At 42.7% G+C, this 22578-nt stretch overlaps 1 protein-coding gene across 2 annotated transcripts; it reads right to left on the bottom strand.

Annotated features, from left to right (window-relative positions):
- Positions 1-2692: 2692 nt before the first annotated feature.
- Positions 2693-19687, bottom strand: LOC118357881 (fibroblast growth factor 5-like). Of its 2 annotated transcripts, XM_052479104.1 has the most exons (4): positions 19543-19687; positions 15318-17370; positions 5919-6022; positions 2693-3718 (listed from the first exon to the last, which is right to left on the bottom strand). In XM_052479104.1, the coding sequence occupies exons 2-4, from the start codon at positions 16027-16029 to the stop codon at positions 3527-3529; spliced, it is 1008 nt and encodes a 335-aa protein (XP_052335064.1). In that variant the 5' UTR covers positions 16030-17370; positions 19543-19687; the 3' UTR covers positions 2693-3526. The 2 variants fall into 2 exon arrangements, with proteins under 2 accessions (XP_052335064.1, XP_052335065.1); XM_052479105.1 differs by lacking the exon at positions 19543-19687 and having other exon boundaries at positions 15318-17487.
- Between the last annotated feature and the right edge of the window lie 2891 nt (positions 19688-22578).

Raw genomic sequence — 22578 nt, forward strand, 5'->3', positions numbered from 1 at the left:
ATAATACAGGTGAAGTCGGAAGTTTACATACACTTAGGTTGGAGTCATTGAAACTTGTTTTTCAACCACTCCACACATTTCTTGTTGACAAACTATAGTTTTGGCAAGTCGGTTAGGACATCTACTTTGTGCATGACACAGTAATCTTTCCAACAATTGTTTACAGACAGATTATTTAACATATAATTCACAATTCCAGTGGATCAGAAGTTTACACTAAGTTGACTGTGCCTTTAAACAGCTTGGAAAATTCCAGAAAATGATGTCATGGCTCTAGAAACTTCTGATAGGCTAATTGACATCATTTGAGTCAATTGGAGGTGTACCTGTGGATGTATTTCAAGGCCTACCTTCAAACTCAGTGCCTCTTTGCTTGACGTCATGGGAAAATGAAAAGAAGCCAAGACCTCAGAAAAAAAATGTAGACCTCCACAAGTCTGGTTCATCCTTGGGAGCAATTTCCAAACGCCTGAAGGTACCACGTTCATCTGTAAAAACAATAGTATGCAAGTATAAACACCATGGGACCATGCAGCCGTCATACCGCTCAGGAAGGAGAAGCGTTCTGTCTCCTAGATATTTATTAACTTACTTTGGTGTGAAAAGTGCAAAACAACAGCAAAGGACCCTGTGAAGATGCTGGAGGTAACAGGTACAAAACAACAGCAAAGGACCTTGTGAAGATGCTGGAGGTAACAGGTACAAAACAACAGCAAAGGACCTTGAAGATGCTGGAGGTAACAGGTACAAAACAACAGCAAAGGACCCTGTGAAGATGCTGGAGGTAACAGGTACAAAACAACAGCAAAGGACCTTGAAGATGCTGGAGGTAACAGGTACAAAACAACAGCAAAGGACCTTGAAGATGCTGGAGGTAACAGGTACAAAACAACAGCAAAGGACCCTGTGAAGATGCTGGAGGTAACAGGTACAAAACAACAGCAAAGGACCCTGTGAAGATGCTGGAGGTAACAGGTACAAAACAACAGCAAAGGACCTTGAAGATGCTGGAGGTAACAGGTACAAAGTATCTATATCCACAGTAAAACAAGTCCTATATCGACATAACCTGAAAGGCCTCTCAGCAAGGAAGAAGCCACTGCTCCAAAACCATCATAAAAAAGCCAGACTACGGTTTGCAACTGGACATGGGGACAAAGATGGTACTTTTTGGAGAAATGTCCGCTGGTCTGATGAAACAAAAATAGGACTGTTTGGCCACAATAACCATTGTTATGTTTGGAGGAAAAAGGGGGAGGCTTGCAAGCCTCATGATGTTTGGGTGCTTTGCTGCAGGAGGGACTGGTGCACTTCACAAAATAGATGGCATAATGACAAAGGGAAATTATGTGGATATATTGAAGCAACATCTCAAGACATCAGTCAGGAAGTTAAAGCTTGGTCGCAAATGGGTCTTCCAAATGAACAATGACCCCAAGCATAATTCCAAAGTTGTGGCAAAATGGCTGAAGGACAACAAAGTCAAAGTACTGGAGTGGCCATCACAAAGGTCTGACCTCAATCCTATAGAAAATGTGTGGGCAGAACTGAAAAATCATGTGCAAGCAAGGAGGCCTACAAACCTGACTCCGTTACACCAGCTCTGTCAGGAGGAATGGGCCAAAATTCCCCCAACTTATTGTGGGAAGCTTGTGGAAGGCTACCCAAAATGTTTGAGTCAAGTTAAACAGTTTAAAGGCAATGCTACCAAATTCTAACTGAGTGTATGTATACTTCTGACCCACTGGGAATGTGATGAAAGAAATAAAAGCTGAAATAAATAATTCTCTCTACTATTATTCTGACATTTCACATTTTTAAAATAAATGGTGTTCCTAACTGACACAAGACAGGCAATTTTTACTAAGTTTAAATGGCAAGAATTGTGAAAATCTGAGTTTAAATGTATTTGGCTAAGGTGTATGTTAACTTCTGACTTCAACGGTATGTTTTATTGTCACATACGCCAAATAGATGCAGTGAAATGTGGTGTTTTACAGGGTCAGCCATAATAGTACGTCGCCCATGGAGCATATGCCTTGCTCAAGCAAGTGCCTTGCTCAAGGGCACATCGGCAGATCTTTCACCTTGTCTGCTCTGGTATTCAAACACACACACACACACACACACACACACACACACACACACACACACACACACACACACACACACACACACACACACACACACACACACACACACACTTCCTACCCCACATACCCTGCAACAGATGTTGTTAAATAGTGCTTGATGTTGGATATTACAATGCAGAAATGTGAGATCTACAGGCTATTACATTTTTTTCACATTACTTACTGTCTGAAACAAGTGATTCTTGCTTGTTCAGTATCCATGTGACCCAAGGTCTCCTGCCATTTGGGAAATTTGCATGTAATCCCATACCAGTGTAGCTATCTCCCTTCCATTTTCATGTGGTTTCCAGTTTGTTTGGGAACTCTAATCATTAGTGCAACGGTTGCCACATGGAATATGTGGTGGGCCTGTAATGGTTGCCTTTTGTCATTACCTACCTCAGTCAGCCTAAAGAATAGTTCCTCAGCGCGACCTGAAAACCACACTGGGTCTCTGTGCTGTGGGTTTTCATCCTTTTACCATAACCTTAGAATATATCTACTTTAACTGTAGTTGAGACACCAAGCATTCTGATTGTTCTTTCAGTGTTATTGTATTAACAGGATCTCATTTATTGTGTCACATTCTCAATCATATGTGTATTTGTCAGATTTGTCAACCAGTTTAAGTTGCAAACTTTATTGATGAACATGAGAACATTTGGATACCGAGGAGGAAATAGCAAATGTATGTTATTTACTTCACAGACATAAGGTGTAAAGAATGCAATGAAATGTTCACCTTCTTTCCACCTTCAGTTAAATATTACACAAAATAAATAATTTACTTCAACACAGTCAAAACTCAGTGGTTAAATATCATACATTAGTGTTTCCTTTCACCGTATTCACTTTTGATATGGTTCCAAGATCTCATGACCACGAGGATCTTGCTCAATTATATACATTTTTCCTGCATTTACCGATCTGTTAGGCCTTCTTCTTCATTGAAGAATGTTCAGATCATTGAAATGAGAATGAGGACCATGAACAACAATTCAATCGTTTTTTTGGATACACAGAGCCAGTGCTTCCTCACTTCATCCAAGCGGTGTGTGAAACAGCGTCCTACTTTGTTCCCACATGTCACACCCTCCTTCAGTCCACATCTTTCCAATGATTTAGCACAGAATATGATTCAAATTTCACCCTGTGCCACAGAAAGCACTGCACATCCTCAAACCAATAAACCATCTCAACGAAAGTCAAAAGCAGGGAGTATATGCACAGTTAATTACCTTCCTTAGAGAAAATATGTCTTTTGGAAATGGTATAGTTCAGATGCTCTCTGTCTAGATTATAGTACATTTAAAAAAATCTTTATCTGAAAGATTGTTCAGTGCTGAATAGCTCTCCCACAGGGTATGTTTAGTACAGTGAAATGCTCTTCATCATCACACCATGATGGGGAGGAAGTGGGTGGCCATTTTCCTCCTCCTTGTTTTCTTCCCTCTCAGTGGCCTCCCGTGGACACTCAGCCCCACAAACATCTGTCTCTTCTTGTTCCTCCACTCGGCTGAGGCGTAGGTGTTATAGCCGTTCTCCTCAATACGCTCCTTCAGTGTGCAGTCAATGCCAAACTCTCTCTGGAAGAACAAACGACATTACTGGGATACATTCTCATGTGTATTTGGATACTGACTCAATACATTTCATACGGAGTCAACTATTTTCAATTGTGAAGTGCACACACTAGCAAAGGATGTGAGAACACTATATTTATAGTGAATGTACTGTTCATACAAGAGTCAAAATATAAAATATATCAATGTTGAAATGTTTCCAGGTATTTATTCAACCTTTCTACAGTGCATTCAGACCCCTTGACGTTTTTCACATTTTGTTACATTACAGCCTTATTCTTAAATGGATTTTTTTTAAATCCCACTCATCAATCTAACTGAAATCAATCAAAATCAAATCACATTTACTTATGTAAATATCACATTTACATAATTATTCAGACTATTTACTCAGTACTTTGTTGAAGCACCTTTGGCAGTGATTACAGCCTTGAGTCTTCTAGGGTATGACGCTACGAGCTTGGCACACCTGTATTTGGGTAGTTTCTCCCATTCTTCTCTGCAGATCCTAGCAAGCTCTGTCAGGTTGGATGGGAAACGTCGATGCACATTTCTTTTCAGGCCTCTCCAGAGATGTTCGATCAGGTTCAAGTCCGGGCTCCGGCTGGGCCACTCAAGGACATTCAGCCACTTGTCCCGAAGCCACTCCTGCGTTGTCTCAGCCACTCCTGCGTTGTCTCAGCCACTGCTGCGTTGGCTGTGTGCTTGGGGTCCTGAGTGCTCTGGAGCAGGTTTTCATTAAGGATCTCTCTGTACATGGCTCCGTTCATCTTGCCCTCAATCCTGACTTGTCTCTCAGTCACTGCTGCTGAAAAACATGCCTACAGTATGATGCTGCCACCTCCATGCTTTACCTTAGGGATGGTGCCAGGTTTCCTCCAGATGTGACACTTGGTATTCAGGCCAAAGAGTTCAATCTTGGTTTCATCAGACCAGAGAATCTTGTTTCTCATGGTCTGAGAGTCCTTTTAGGTTCCTTTTGGCAAACTCCAAGCGGGCTGTCATGCGTCTTTTACTGAGGAGTGACTTCTGTCTGGCCACTGTCCCATAAAGGCCTGATTGGTGGAGTGCTGCAGAGATGGTGGTCCTTCTGAAAGGTTCCTCCATCACCACAGAGGAACTCTGGAGCTCTGTCATAGTGACCATCGGGTTCTTGGCCACCTCCCTAACCAGGGCCCTCCTTCCCCGATTGCTGAGTTGGGTCGGGCGGCCAGCTCTAGGAAGAGTGTTGGTGGTTCCAAACGTCTTCCATTTAAGAATGATTCAGGCCACTATGTTCTTGGAGACCTTCAATGCTGCAGAAAAGTTTTGGTACCCTTCCCCAGATCTTTGCATCGACACAATCCTGTCTCTGAGCTCTACGGAGAATTCCATTGACCTCATGGCTTGTTTTTTGCTCTGACATGCACTGTCAACTGAGGGACCTCAAATAGACAATCGTGTGCCTTTCCAAATCATGTCTAATCAATACAATTTACCACAGGTGGACTCAAACCAAGTTGTAGAATCATCTCAAGGATGATCAATGGAAACAGGATGCACCTGAGCTCATAGCAAATGGTCTGAAGACTTTTTATTTTAATACATTTTCAACAATTTCTAAAAACCTTTTTTTGCTTTGTGTAGATTGATGAGGGAAAAAAGTAATTTTAGAATAAGGCTGTAACGTAATAAAATGTGGAAAAAGTCAAGGGGTCTCAATACTTTTCGAATGCACTGTACACTGTATTTATCTGCATTTTGCAGGATTAAATCTCTTGACATGCACCATCTCATTCAAGTGTCCAAATGTAAAAACAAAATAAATAAACAATACTTAGTGACAAGAATAATATGGCAACTACTGTCTAACAACAACCCAATTCAACTTAGTCAAGATGTACCATGTACTGGTACCATGTACTAGATGGGTACATTCAATAGAAATAGTTAGTTATGTAAATCGGTTGCAGTGATAGATGTGATATATTCTAATGTCTGTGTCACTTAGCACTATAGTCATTACTTGCTGACCTCCAATTTCCTCTTTGAATCATATGCACTTGCTTTGGATGGGGTGCTCTTTGAACTTCTGATAGTTTCCACTGCACCATTAGTTAAAAGTGAACCCAGCTCCAAAGATAAGAACTCTTGTGATAAAGTTGAAGGAATCTAAGTGTCTGTCTTTGAGGCTGGTTAAATGACCTCTGACTCGGATACTGACCGCTCCGTACAGCTCACCCTTCCTGCTGATAGCCAGGTAATAGTTACTGCCCAGGCCTTTGATAGCCACCACCCCCACATCCACTGACGTGATCTCCAGAATACCTGAGAACACACAAAATAACATGTATAATCATTTAGAAACAAGTGATAAACCTTTTATAAATCATTTATATTCATCATAGGGGAGGATTTAAGGGAAATGTGTAACCGTTCAGGCAGGGAATTTTAAGGCAGACCGCAGACATAATGTTGGCCCAGATCAGAACACAGAGGTAGAGTACATAGAAGCTATGTGTTCTGGATCTGCTGTAGTCATAAAGATAAGAGATTGTCGAACTATCAGGAGTGTCTGCCTGTCCCTCCTTACATGAAATATTTGTTTTGTATTTGTGTTGTTTATTAGGTTTAACCAAATGGGAAAAGTAAGTTAAATGTGTACAAAAGAAGTATTGCCACTTAAAATATAGGTTTGTTAATAATCAAATATAACAGTTGGCATTGTATCATGTATTTGGTTTCATCAAATATATATACTTTTTTTTAAATTGAGAAAAATTAACTGATTTACTTGTAACCAGCTGAAGTAAAAAATAATGACGTTGATCCGAAGAGTAATTGTGTTTATAGAGCCTTTCTCAAGACAAAATCATCTAGATGTGTTTTAGAAAGCCTCTATCTGAAATCCTGTGGGTTCATGGCCAACTGTCATGCTGTCAGTCATATTTCTGTTACTCTAATGCTCTAGTTCATAGCCAACTGTCATATTGTCAGTCATATTTATGTCCCTCTAATACTTTAGTTGATTTTCAGAGAAAAGCCTGACTAATCTCTTAAACTGTAGGGTAGAGTTTTCATCCATCCATCCATCCATCCATCCATCCATCCATCCATCCATCCATCCATCCATCCATCCATCCATCCTTCATATCACCCATATAAGCGTGCTTCATCTATGTAGGGCCACAGTCTACACAGAAGAACAGACTTCAGCTTAATAACTTCATCTATGTAGGGCCACAGTCTACACAGAAGAACAGACTTCAGCTTAATAACTTCATCTATGTAGGGCCACAGTCTACACAGAAGAACAGACTTCAGCTTAATAACTTCATCTATGTAGGGCCACAGTCTACACAGAAGAACAGACTTCAGCTTAATAATCTTCATCTACACAGAAGAACAGACTTCATGTAGGGCCACAGTCTACACAGAAGAACAGACTTCAGCTTAATAACTTCATCTATGTAGGGCCACAGTCTACACAGAAGAACAGACTTCAGCTTAATAACTTCATCTATGTAGGGCCACAGTCTACACAGAAGAACAGACTTCAGCTTAATAACTTCATCTATGTAGGGCCACAGTCTACACAGAAGAACAGACTTCAGCTTAATAACTTCATCTATGTAGGGCCACAGTCTACACAGAAGAACAGACTTCAGCTTAATAACTTCATCTATGTAGGGCCACAGTCTACACAGAAGAACAGACTTCAGCTTAATAACTTCATCTATGTAGGGCCACAGTCTACACAGAAGAACAGACTTCAGCTTAATAACTTCATCTATGTAGGGCCACAGTCTACACAGAAGAACAGACTTCAGCTTAATAACTTCATCTATGTAGGGCCACAGTCTACACAGAAGAACAGACTTCAGCTTAATAACTTCATCTATGTAGGGAACAGACTTCAGCTTAATAACTTCATCTATGTAGGGCCACAGTACACAGAAGAACAGACTTCAGCTTAATAACTTCATCTATGTAGGGCCACAGTCTACACAGAAGAACAGACTTCAGCTTAATAACTTCATCTATGTAGGGCCACAGTCTACACAGAAGAACAGACTTCAGCTTAATAACTCATTTGGCATGAGGATTATAATGAAAGCAGGTTGGATTTATTTGTGAATAGTTTGGCTCATTTGGAATATAAGCCACCAATTCCCAGTGTAAATATACATACACACTCTCACACGCACGTACACACACATGTATCTAATCTGACGCTGGTGTGTGTTAATGGCCCCTCTCTGGTTCCTATGGTATGTTTGACTTCCTGACACCCTCCTTCACTTCCTCTCCATACTTCCCGTGTGGTGTTGTTATCCTATCCTGACACACACACATACACCACACACACACACACACACACACACACACACACACACACACACACACACACACACACACACACACACACACACACACACACACACACACACACACACACACACACACACACACACACACACACACACACACACACACGCTGCAGGGAGTTGTCGTGACGATGGCCTTTGATCAGACTGCCACAGCAGTTCCCCTCCTTCGTCTCTGATGAGTATGTGAAGCCGCCTGTGTCACTGTCAAGCTCCCTTGCTTGTGGCCAGACCGTCCAAAGGTGCCGTGTGAACTTGAAGGGGCAGGTGTCCTGGAAAAATATACTGTGACCTACATCCCTGTCTCCACATCAGTGAGGTAGCCTCTGCATTAGTTTCCAGTTCAAACAGGTTCACACCGACAGGTGAAGTGGTGGTGGGGACCATGACACAACGGCCATTGAAGATCTGAGAGTTGCTTCTGTAAGGGATTAGGTGTCAGGTATCGAGTGAGGATGTAAGACTATCTAAGGCTGTTTCTGGGCCCTCTGTAAACATGCCGGGATGAAAGGAGAGAGAACAGAGGAGGACAGATGAGCCATGACAGAAAGACAGGGAGGGGAGGATTAGAAAGACCTCAATGACCACTGATCAAACACATACACCGGAGGCTGGGGCGAGATGACTTATATGGGCGGCAGGTAGCCTAGTGGTTAGAGCGTTGGGCCAGTAACTGAAAGGTTGCTAGATTGAATCCCTGAGCTGACAAGGTAAAAATCTGTGGTTCTGCCCCTGAACAAGGCAGTTAACCTACTATTCCCTGGGAGGCCGTCATAGTAAATAAGAACGTATCCTTAACTGACTTGCCTAGTTAAAAAAAGGATAAATAAAAAATACAAATACAATTTAAAAAATCAAGTGTGTGTCTGGGACACAGAGAACACACACACACACACATAGGTGTGCATATTGTTGCGAGCAAGCATTGTGCACACATATACACAGTCTCTACAGCATTTCTCTATAGAGGAAAGCCACCCGTATCCACTCAGTCTTTGATGATTAATGTTCAGCACTACTGTCTACTTGCTCACTCAGGAATGATATCTACAACGGGAAAAAAATAACCGAAGCCATTAGGACAAATGTGTTTTTTGTTCAACATATTAAGTCTCACAACACTCAACACCAAATGTATGTGACACTGTGTGTTATGTAGTGGTGATTCTGATACACCACACATTAAATCATGGCCGTGGGTCAACCACACATTTCCAACTGTTTATTTAGTGGAAAATGAGTTGCATGCTGGACACTTTCTCCTAATGTGTGGCTCATTTGATACACTCTGTTTTGTAGTTACTGCAGTAAATGGTGTGTTAGGGTGGAGTAGGTGCAGACAATGCCAATGTGAATTGAAGGTGGATTTTCCACAGTGGGTTGCCAGGTAAAGGTAGATTTCGCCGTTTTACATGTCTATTTAGGGTAACTGGAAGTTACCTCTTCTAAAAAATGGGACAGAGTTTACAGTACAGATACACTGTAGCCAACTTGATTTAAGAATAAGGAAAACATTTACTTAGATATCTGAAACCATTCCAACTGTATCGTCATGTTGAAATATGGGAATGAAACCAATCATCTGTAATGTAGATGAGGACCACATTGAACGTAATTAGTTTGTTCATACCCTGCCCCTCTCCACGTCCATAAACATCTTCACATCTCTTATCTCAGTGTCCCTTAGAGTACTGGCTGTGGTTTCCCTTCTGAGACACAAACACACACGCACGCACACACACGCACACGCACACACACACACACACACACGCACACACGCACACACACACACACACACACACACACACACACACACACACACACACACACACACACACACACACACACACACACACACACACACACACACACACACACACACACATGCGCGCGCGCGAATGAGGAACATGCCAGTCCCAGTCAGGAGGCACCTCAGCACACATGACTCCCCACAGAGAGAAAGACACAAACACATTTGGTGGCCTCCTATATTTCCCTCCTGCGCTCTTGGCAGGCTGAGCTCACACTCACACCATCCTAGGCTGAGGGGAAATTAGACTAATTCGTCCGCCGCCACACATCTGTTAGAGCCTCAGAACTGGTCGAGTCTACCATTACTGTTCTCAGTAAATGGGTATTCAAAATATTTTTGGCTTTTCAAATGTGATGAGATGCGACAATATAGCAAACCAGGTTATCGATAAACACAGTTTTGTCTAGTTTTAAGATGATGCCGTTTAAATTAGTAGCTTTAGTTAAATTCGCATAGCTCCATATTGCCCGGGAATCACTTCCAGCCCTCTCTCTCTGTAAGCTCCCAGCAGAATCCCAGCACGATGGAGCAACATGTGGGAAAGTTTTTCACAGGCATCCCCATAAATCTGTGGGAGGTTGGATACATGCTCTTAAACAGCCCCCAAAACCACCACCTCTACATCTGTTGATATCTTTGCTAGCAAGGTTGGTAGTTCAAGCACAATACCAGTTGTTCCCCCTCACTCGTTACTATGCTGTAACCAGGTTTCAAAGCTCGGGTCTCAGCCTTGGACAAAAACAAACTGAACCAAAACCATATCTTCAAAAAGGAGGAGTAATCAGAATGACTAGTGAAAGATTGAAGCTGTTTTTAATCAAAACTGCTAACTTGGTCTCCAGATATGCTTCAGTGCAAAAAATCAGTGCATGATTTTACATTATCTATGAAAAGATTGCCACATACTTGCTGATAGCAAGAACAAACTAACATATATTTTTAGGAAATGTCCTTTTCTAGTTTTATTCATACAGTATAACCATTACTATGTTATTATTTTCTATCAACCCAGAGTTTTTAACTGGGCATTGCCACAGAATCAATGCCATAAACCTGATGCTGTGTCATTTTCAGGGGCTACAAAGGACATCATCCCAGGGATCATGTCTAGGCCCTGGGCCAGAGCAGAGACTGGAGCTGCTCTCCTGTAGTATCTCTTGCCCTGTGAACTTGATAGTGTGCCAGATAATCCACACTGTCCCCAGTCCCCCCCAGGAAATGACTTTGTGGCAGCACCATTGATACTGAACACTAGCAGCTTTGATGTGACCACAATGATGTTCAACCATGTCATTCATGAATTAGTACCCCTCCCCTGCTACTGCAGTCAAACCCAACCCAAAGATAAACTTGGTCACTTCATGCAAAAGATTAGTATTATATACAGCAGTATATTACTAATACAGTGGGGAGAACAAGTATTTCATACACTGACGATGTTGCAGGTTTTGCAGGTTTTCCTACTTACAAAGCATGTAGAGGTCTGTCATTTTTTTTATCATAGGTACACTTCAACTGTGAGAGAAGGAATCTAAAACAAAAATCCAGAAAATCACATTGTATGATTTTTAAGTAATTAATTTGCATTTTATTGCATGACATAAGTATTTGATCACCTACAAACCAGTAAGAATTCCAGCTCTCACAGACCTGTTAGTTTTTCTTTAAGAAGCCCTCCTGTTCTCCACTCATTATCTGTATTAACTGCACCTGCTTGAACTTGTTACCTGCATAAAAGACACCTGTCCACACACTCAATCAAACAGACTCCAACCTCTCCACAATGGCCGAGACCAGAGAGCTGTGTAAGGACATCAGGGATAAAATTGTAGACCTGCACAAGGCTGGGATGGGCGACAGGACAATAGGCAAGCAGCTTGGTGAGAATGCAACAACTGTTGGTGCAATTATTAGAAAATGGAAGAAGTTCAAGATGACGGTCAATCACCCTCGGTCTGGGGCTCCAGTCAAGATCTCACCTCGTGGGGCATCAATGATCATGAGGAAGGTGAGGTATCAGCCCAGAACTACACGGCAGGACCTGGTCAATGACCTGAATAGAGCTGGGACCACAGTCTCAAAGAACCATTAGTAACACACTATGCCGTCATGGATTAAAATCCTGCAGCGCACGCAAGGTCCCCCTGCTCAAGCCAGCGCATGTACAGGCCCGTCTGAAGTTTGCCAATGACCATCTGGATGACCCAGAGGAGGAATGGGAGAAGGTCATGTGGTCTGATGAGACAAAAATAGAGCTTTTTGGTCTAAACTCCACTCGCCGTGTTTAGAGGAAGAAGAAGGATGAGTACAACATGGAGGTGGAAACATCATTCTTTGGGGATGCTTTTCTGCAAAAGGGACAGGATGACTGCACCGTATTGATGGGAGGATGGATGGGGCCATGTATTGCGAGATCTTGGCCAACAACCTCCTTCCCTCAGTAAGAGGATTGAAGATGGGTCATGGCTGGGTCTTCCAGCATGACAACGACCCGAAACTCACAGCAGGGCAACTAAGGAGTGGCTCCGTAAGAAGCATCTTAAGGTTCTGGAGTGGCCTAGCCAGTCTCCAGACCTGAACCCAATAGAAAATCTTTGGAGGGAGCTGAAAGTCCGTACTGCCCAGCGAGAGCCCCGAAACCTGAAGGATCTGGAGAAGGTCTGTACGGAGGAGTGGGCCAAAATCCCTGCTGCAGTGTGTGCAAATCTGGTCAAGAACTACAGGAAACGTATGATCTCTGTAATTGCAAACAAAGGTTTGTGTACCAAATATTAAGTTCTGCTTTTCTGATGCATCAAATACTTATGCAATAAAATGCAAATTAATTACTTAAAAATAATACAATATGATTTCCTGGATTTTAATTTTAGATTCCGTCTCTCACAGTTGAAGTGTACCTATGATAAAAAATTACAGACCTCTACATGCTTTGTAAGTAGGAAAACCTGCAAAATCGTCAGTGTATCAAATACTTGTTCTCCCCACTGTATGTGCTAGTATAACTGTATAATTATTGCCTGTAGTATAAAGAATTGTGAGGAGTAATGATGAGACAATAGAAGGGTTCAATAAGTTAACACCTAGCTTCAAGTTGAACCCTCCGATCATTTTAGCACAACAGTCGGTCGAGCAATGTCTTCACTATGTCATAAACACCCAAAAGAGGCATTTTGAAATTCATTGCATATTTGCCTCAGTGTCAAATAAAGACAATGTAAAATCTATAAAGACATGTATAAGTGTAGGTCTATAAAGACATGTATATAAGTGTAGGGTCTATAAAGACATGTATACAAGTGTAGGTCTCTAAAGACATTTACAATTGAAGTCGTAAGTTTACATACACCTTAGCCAAATACATTCAAACTAAATTTCACAATTCCTGACATTTAATCCTAGTAAAAATTCCCTATTTTAGGTCAGTTAGGATCAAAACTTTATTTTAAGAATGTGAAATGTCAATAATAGTAGAGTGATTTATTTCAACTTTTATTTCTTTCATCACACTCCCAGTGGGTCAGAACTTTACATACACTCAATTGATATTTGGTAGCATTGCCTTAATTGTGTAACTTGGGTCAAACGTTTCGGGTAGCCTTCCACAAGCTTCCCACAATAAGTTGGGTAAATTTTGGTCCATTCCTCCAGACAGAGCGGGTGTAACTGAGTCAGGTTTGTAGGCCTCTGTCACGTTCGTTTGTATAAACGGGCAAAGGCACAGCGTATGTTGAGTTCCACATTATATAATAGTGAAACTTAGCAAAACAAACAAACAAAATAACAAACCGTGACAACAGAGGTGCTACATACACTTACTCAAAACAATATCCCATAACACAAAGGTGGAGAAATGCTACTTAAGTATGATCCCCAATTAGAGACAACGATAGCCAGCTGCCATGTATATACAAGTGTCGGGTCTCTAAAGACATGTCTATACAAGTGTAGGTCTATAAAGACATGTCTATACAAGTGTAGGTCTATAAAGACATTTATATACAAGTGTAGGTCTATAAAGACATTTATATACAAGTGTAGGTCTATAAAGACATGTACATACAAGTGTAGGTCTATAAAGACATGTATATACAAGTGTAGGTCTATAAAGACATTTATATACAAGTGTAGGTCTATAAAGACATTTATATACAAGTGTAGGTCTATAAAGACATTTATATACAAGTGTAGGTCTATAAAGACATGTACATACAAGTGTAGGTCTATAAAGACATTTATATACAAGTGTAGGTCTATAAAGACATTTATATACAAGTGTAGGTCTATAAAGACATTTCTGTCATATTCTTGTCAAAACAAACACCAATGGTGCCTTTCCTTACTCTTTCCCATAAGCCTCTGATTCATTTTGTGGTATAGAACGCCTAGGAGACACATTAAAGACTTCCATATACACGAGATGGGGGTGGTGTGTGTAGGTGGGGATGGGAGGGGGGGGGGGTGTAGTTTAAGTGAGCACATGTGTCTCTGGTGGTGGTTGCTTGGTTTGCTACATCCGAACACACACACACACACACACACACACACACACACACACACACACACACACACACACACACACACACACACACACACACACACACACACACACACACACACACACACACACACACACACACACACACACACACACACACACACACACACACACACTTGAGCATGTGAATGCCCGCACACAGATAGGCTCACACGTATCTCACTGGAATAACTGTACTGTGAGAATAGGGCATGAGTACTAAACATATACATTCATGTTTCTGTACCTCTGTAAATGAATCATATTTACATTATATTCTATTAATCATAAACCACACGGCATCAGCATTATGTTCAACATGTGTGGACTTAAACGAAGCGGACTGGTTGTGTGTGGGAGCATGTTAGTGATTGACATATCCTCTCCTATCCCCTGTCCTGCTCCTGTCTAGCTGTTATCAGTACTGTTGACCCTGGGCTGTGAATACGGACAGATAACAGGTTGGTAATCTACCCCTCCTGTTTTAATCATCTTAGAGCTACCATCATTGTACGGAATGTTACGACAGGACAGATATCACAGGGACGTCTGGTAGATACAGAAAGAAGCTTCTTGTCAGGAATGTGTCGCCTTGCTCTAAGTATGTCCATGTACTGCTGGGAGACAGATCTTGCCACAATTTAGATTCAACATGCCTTATTGATGATCAATGCAAAAAAAATCTGCTGGTAACAGTAAAGTTATTCAACACAAGTCAATAATTTGAAATTGTTTCCCTTTTTCTGTAATTTGTATGATATTCTGTAGTGAAGAGTGAGGAAAGCCCTGACAACACAATGGTTTATTTTCAATACACTATGGTTGAACCTCTGTTTCCCCTCTTTTACTCTCCTACTAAGTGAACAACTCACTCTTGTGGTTACTTACTGAGGGGGTCCTCTCTGCTCTTGGTCCCATTAACTCTGCCATTTGTATCAATCCGCAGGAAGAACTTCTGGAAGGAGAAGAGCTTCCTCCGCCGCACATCTCCCTGCAGGTGGTTGTAGCTGCGTACGTGCCTCCCCAGCGGAACCCTAATACCTTCCAAGGGACCTCCAGTTTCCCCAGTCTCTCCAACCCTGGATGCAGCCAGGGAACTGTTCACTGGCACTCTAAAAGGGCTGCTGGGGCTGGGGATCTGGGGGCTGGGGGGCTGGGGGCTGTGGGGCTGGAGACTGGGGAACTGGAGCCTGGGGCTGGTTGGCTGGAGCCTGCCTCTGTAGAGAGGTTGATGGCAGACAACAACAGGGAGGGAAAGGGCGAGCAGCAGTGCTAGCAGCAGAGACAGAGACAGGCTGGAAAAGAAGGACCTAGAGATAAAGCTGGACCCAGAGCCAGACCTAAACCTGGACCCAGAACCAGACCTAAACCTGGACCCAGAACCAGACCTAAACCTGGACCCAGAGCCAGACCTAAACCTGGACCCAGAGCCAGACCTAAACCTGGACCCAGAGCCAGACCTAGACCTGGACCCAGAGCCAGACCTAAACCTGGACACAGAGCCAGACCTAAACAAAGACCCAGAGCCAAACCTAAACAAAGACCCAGAGGTGGCCCAGGCAGTGACAGCCGTACTCCCTCCAGCAGCCCATGTGGTCATGGTAGAATGGTGTGGGGAGGACTAGAAGCAACCTCACAGCCTGGGACATGCTGCTGGGGACAACGGCTGGGAGGTCAGGGAGGGGAGCCCTCCTGGAAAATGGGCCTCTCTGGTACCTAGTCTACCAGGTCTATATGCAAAAGAGATTTCCTCCTCAATTATACCTATCTGGGTTGAAAGTCAATGTCTCCTCGCCTTTCTTTTGGTAGCTAGAGCAATTATTGTACTGAAAGTCCATGTATTCCAATGTTCTCTTTCACTTTTGTTCCTATACTGATGTCCTGGTAGATCAGTTAAGACAAATACAAATCGATAAATAAAACAGCTTATTGTCCCACTCGTCTTATTGTTGCCAGTGTAATTGCCGTCAGTGTATTCCAATGACAAACCCGGCAGGCATCATATGTTCCACTTTTGAAACTGTTCTTCTGTCCTTAGCTGTTCCTGGTGCCGAATTTAATTCCAATCCAGAAATCCTTAGATGGCTACTCCCACAATGAAAGGTCCACTGGCATAGGGACATTCTACTATAACACTTTCTCCAGGCTCATCCCTCTGTCCCCTAAGGCCCAAACATTCAACAGCTCACTGCTGCCAGATACCCTCCACACGTTTCTAGATTTCACTAAAAAGAGAGAGATGGTCAAACAAAATGTAGTGCTAAGTCCTGGTTGGCCAGTGGGTGCCTGTGAGACATGTCCTCCTCTCTTTCTCTCTCCATGAATGAGTGTGGAGTGGACTCCTCTCCCTCTCAATTACAGTGGCTCCACCTTCACTGAGGTAACAGGCTGAGGAGGGGTGTGTGTGTTTGTGTGTGTGTGAATATGAGACTCTGTCAGCTGATCTGCCCCCTCTCTTTAACTTCCACCCTCTCCTTCTCTCATTCTCTCTCTCCACCACCCACCTCTCTCTTTCTCTCCCTTTCTCTTTCCATCACCCAAATCAAAATCAAATCAAATCAAATTTATTTATATGGCCCTTCGTACATCAGCTGATATCTCAAAGTGCTGTACAGAAACCCAGCCTAAAACCCCAAACAGCAAGCAATGCAGGCGTAGAAGCACGGTGGCTAGGAAAAACTCCCTAGAAAGGCCAAAACCTAGGAAGAAACCTAGAGAGGAACCAGGCTATGTGGGGTGGCCAGTCCTCTTCTGGCTGTGCCGGGTGGAGATTATAACAGAACATGGCCAAGATGTTCAAATGTTCATAAATGACCAGCATGGTCGAATAATAGTAAGGCAGAACAGTTGAAACTGGAGCAGCAGCATGGCCAGGTGGACTGGGGACAGCAAGGAGTCATCATGTCAGGTAGTCCTGGGGCACGGTCCTAGGGCTCAGGTCCTCCGAGAGAAAGAAAGAAGGAGAGAATTAGAGAACGCACACTTAGATTCACACAGGACACCGAATAGGACAGGAGAAGTACTCCAGATATAACAAACTGACCCTAGCCCCCTGACACAAACTACTCTCTTCCTCTCTCTCACCACCCACCTCTCTCTTTCTCTCTCCCTCCCCCTCCAGCTCCCCCTCCACCTCTCTCTCTCTCCCCCTCCACCTCTCTCTCACTCCCTTCTACAATCTCTCTATACCCTCCACCTCTCTTTCTCCCCCTCCCCCTCTCTCTCTCCCTCCACCTCTCTCTCTCTCCCCTCCACCTCTTACTCTCCCAACAATCCACCTCTCTCTCCCCTCCACCTCTCTCTCTCCCCTCCACCTTTCTCTCCCCCTCCACCTCTCTCTCCCCCCTCCACCTCACTCTCTCTCCACTTCTCTCTATCCCCCCTTCCCCCTCCACTATCTATCCCCCCTTCCCCCTCCATCTCCCTTCCACTCTCTCTCCCTCTCCACCTCCCTACATTCTTTCTCATTCTCTCTCTCCTTCCACCTCTCTCCCCCAACTCCACCTCTCTCTCTCTCTTTTTCATTCCCAAACCAATGCCTCCCAATACACTTACCCTGCTCTCATTTCCCATCAACCCTCTCACATATGGGAGTGAGTCGGGTGCGTGCATGAGTGAGAATATGGGGCAGGGGTGGAGGTGTGAATGAAGACCAGGGTAGTATAGGATTTATCTGGGTTGATAGTACAGGGGTGGAGGTGTGAATGGAGACCAGGGTGGGATAGGATTTATCTGGGTTGATAGTACAGGCATGGAGGTGTGCATGGAGACCAGGGTGGGATAGGATTTATCTGGGTTGATAGTACAGGGGTGGAGGTGTGAATGGAGACCAGGGTAGTATAGGATTTATCTGGGTTGATAGTACACGGGTGGAGGTGTGAATGGAGACCAGGGTGGGATAGGATTTATCTGGGTTGATAGTACAGGCATGGAGGTGTGCATGGAGACCAGGGTATGATAGGATTTATCTGGGTTGATAGTACAGGGGTGGAGTTGTGAATGGAGAGGATGTAGTGGGAGTGTTTTTTTATAGCTCTCTCTGTGTGTGTGTGTGTGTGTGTGTGTGTGTGTGTGTGTGTGTGTGTGTGTGTGTGTGTGTGTGTGTGTGTGTGTGTGTGTGTGTGTGTGTGTGTGTGTGTGTGTGTGTGTGTGTGTGTGACACCCTGACCTTAGAGAGCCTTGTTTATTCTCTATTTAGTTAGGTCAGGGTGTGACTCGGGTGGGGAAATCTATGTTTCTATTTCTTTGTTGGCCTAGTATGGTTCCCAATCAGAGCCAGCTGTTTATCGTTGTCTCTGATTGGGGATCATACTTAGGCAGTCTTTTTTTCCCACCTTAGATTGTGGGATCTTGTTTGTGTGTAGTTGCTTTCGGCACTGCATGTAGCGTTACGTTCGTTTTTTTGGTGTCATATAAAATAAAAATGTACTCCTACCACGCTGCACCTTGGTCCAACCCATCTTTAAACGATTGTGTGTGTGTGTGTGTGTGTGTGTGTGTGTGTGTGTGTGTGTGTGTGTGTGTGTGTGTGTGTGTGTGTGTGTGTGTGTGTGTGTGTGTGTGTGTGTGTGTGTGTGTGTGTGTGTGTGTGTGTGTGTGTAATTTGAAGTGCAACTACTTGGTACTGGTACTATCAAGATATGAGAAATCAGACCTGGTGCCATTTCCCATCCAACTTCTGCTAGTTCCAATCCAATGGCAACTCTAAGAGGATCTCAGTCAGGCCTCTCATCTCGCCACCTTCCTCTGAGACTCAAGTGTCACATGGCCAATTAGAAGATCTTATACTCCTCTACTCGAGTTGTGACACGTCATCACATTTTCAGTAATCAAATTCAGTTGGAGAATTTAAAAACTTAATCAATATAACTTAATTAAACTACATTTCCAATCTGGGAATTGGTGGTATCTAACATGCGCGCATGTTGATTTTGTCCACCCACACTAGACGCGATCAAGACACACAGGTTGAAATATCTAAACAAACTCTGAACCAACTATATTGATTTTGGGACAGGTTGAAAAGTATTAAACAATCATGGTAATTTAGCAAGCTAGCTTGCTGTTGCTAGCTAATTTGTCCTGGGATATAAACATTGGGTTGTTATTTTACCTGAAATGCACAAGGTCCTGTACTCCGACAATTAATCCACAGATAAATGGGTAAACCGAGTTAGTTTCTAGTAATCTCTTCTCCTTCTTCCAGCTTCTTCTTCTTTGGACTTTATATGGCGGTTGGCAACCAACTTTAAGGTGCATGTCCACCACCAACTGAACTGGAGTGTGGACCTCAGTTCATCGTTTAATCACCCACGTGGGTATATGCTCCTAAAAACCAATGAGGAGATGGGAGAGGCGGGACTTGCACCGCGTCAAGTGTCACAAATAGACCAAGTTCTAGTTTAGAGCCTGGCTACACAGAAGCTTGTTGACGTGCGCGAGCAGTTTGGATGCAATGATTGAATAACATGTATGTGTACATTTATTTTGCAATGCTTGCACACGTAGCGCGAGCAGTGTGGTCAGCATGTACTGTGAGAACTGAAAGGTACACTCAGCAAGATAACATCATAATACACAGGGGAGCAACTTCCTACTTACAGAATAAAAAATAAACTAATATCTGCAAAGATTGCCAGTATTAGATCTTAACAATGAGGGCGTCATCAAGGAGGAATTTGTTAGCCATGCTGAGTGTAACTGGGTCATTCCACGAAAAGAGTGCCTTTTGCTTCCCTTTGATATTTTAAGTAGATATTGTGCACCAATATTGAATTTGAAAAGCCTGTTATATTAAATTAAGTGAACTTTAAAGTTTAGACCGCATGGAGAAATCAATAAATCCAATTAGTTTTATATGAAGAAAGGCTTGCCAAAGGGCCAAAATTCATCATTTTGACATGTCCCTCCATCAACCCTGTGTCACCTCGAGGAACATTTTAAACCACTTTAATTGACAATTTCTCAAAGTTTCACCATCATTGTAAAGCCCTAGTTATTTTGTTGCTTTGACAAAGACATTTCTGAAGATAATTATTTACTTTATGTGATTGGTGATTCATTTACAGCTGTTCCTCATTTTAAGGTCAACCCTGTTAAAAGTGAACCGAATTTTGTTTTAATATGGTGAATCTATTCCTTTTGAATATATTTTTTTTTCCAAAGAAACATTGAACTTCTAATAGTCAAATCATAGTGTAAAAGTCGGTGAGCTGGTTCTACTCTTTATGGCCATTTTCTAGTGTTTTGTGATGGAAAACTGAGTGTGTCAAGCATTACATGTCAAACCAGATTACCCTTAGATAGACAGGCTAGAAATTGTTAAAACAAAGTATGAATTTTATTGTATTGCCACTCCCTGTTGCATACAAGCTTAGATTCTCCCTGTCACAAGGGGATTTATGGCTGATTTAAGATGAAATCATCAACCCTGTTACAGACAACCCTGTTACAGTCAACCCTGTTACTTTAATTGGCACTTAATAGGCACTTACTATAGTCATTTTTAAAATTTAATCTCTTGAGATAGGAAAACTAGTTTTTTTTAGGAAGTTGGAACGTGCTCTTTATGACAGAATGTAAAATTGAGGTGAAATCCAACGAAGTTACACTTCTCAAAAGGCATGGAATTAGTAGAATGACCCAACTGTAAATGATGGTTCAGAAACGGCCCTTTTCGTATCTCCTCCTCTCACCCCTTGATGCCATGTCTTGCCTTCTGCTTCTCTCCTAAGGCCCCTGCCAGTTTCTAATTGTCTGCTTTAATGTCTGTCAACAACCTGCGGACAGAGGATGGGTCTGGTCCTAATAAATCTGGTGTTAATCTGTCTGCTTTTATCAGGTACCCCACAGACAAAGTAATCTTATCAGTAGGCTACTTCCTTTGTTCTGTCCCTTCCCACTGTGGTAGCCTTAATCAGCACTGAAGGAAACAGAACTGGAGGAGCAGGGACAAGTTGAATTGATTATTCACCCAATCATAATGGACATCCATAGGATTCGCATGGAACTTATACACTGAGTGTACAAAACATTAGGAATACCTTCCTAATATGAGCTGCACCCCCCTTTGCCCTCAAAACAGACTCAATTTGTCAGGGCATGGACTCTACAAGGTGCCGAAAGCATTCCACAGGGATGCTGGCCCATGTTGACTCCAATACTTACCACAGTTGTGTTAAGTTGGCTGGATGTCCTTTGGGTGATGGATCATTCTTGATACACACAGGAAACTGTTGAGTGTGAAAAACCCAGCATCGTTGCAGTTATTGACACACGAACAGGTGCACACAAACCCTTTCAAAGGCACTTCAATATTTTGTCTTGCCCATTCACCCTCTGAATGGCACACGTAAACAATCCATGTCTCAACTGATTCAAGGCTTAAAAGTCCTTCTTTAACCTGTCTCCTCCCCTTCACCTACAGTGATTGAAGTGGATTTGTCAAGTGACATCAACAAGGGATCATAGCTTTTACCTGGATTCACCTGGTCAGTCTGTCATGGAAAGAGCAGGTGTTTCTAATATTTTGTAAACTCAGTTTATTACTGGACGTTTCTTTTAACCCCGACCCATTTGAGGCCTTTCCTTACCCTATATGTTTTTAATGATAGTTACTGTGTATTTTTTGATTATCACTATCAATTGCTAAACTGCAGCCTGTGTTCCTCTCGTGGAAAACGTGAGAGCAAATATCACATTTTCTCGCTGACAGACTGAATGCCCCATCTATAGTTACCACCCCATTAGACACAGCAAGAATGTCTTTGAAAACCTTTATCCAGCTAGCATAAATCCATATCTCCTTATATAACTCTCTCTCTGAGGGGCAAATCTCTTCTTCTGGGTAAAAGTTTACTCTAACCACTTTCTATTGAGTTGTTTTGCTTTCCCTTCAAACAGAGGATATTGTTCTTTGCAGGTTCCGCCTAGAAAGATGGATTTGTTTTAGAGTTGAGATGTGGTAAAGATTTGCAGGATTTCTTTAGAAGCCGAAGAGAAAATGATTTGAAAATGCAACCATGCCTGTGTTTTTTTCCTCCTAAACGTAATATAAGTGAGCTTTGGAGGTACAACAGGGTGGCCTGGGTCTCATCTTCCTCTGCCCTCCCTGGGTTTAGTGTTTACCATATCTTTATTGATCTATCTT

The sequence above is a fragment of the Oncorhynchus keta genome, chromosome 25, assembly GCF_023373465.1.
Source record: "Oncorhynchus keta strain PuntledgeMale-10-30-2019 chromosome 25, Oket_V2, whole genome shotgun sequence".
NCBI lineage: Eukaryota > Metazoa > Chordata > Actinopteri > Salmoniformes > Salmonidae > Oncorhynchus > Oncorhynchus keta.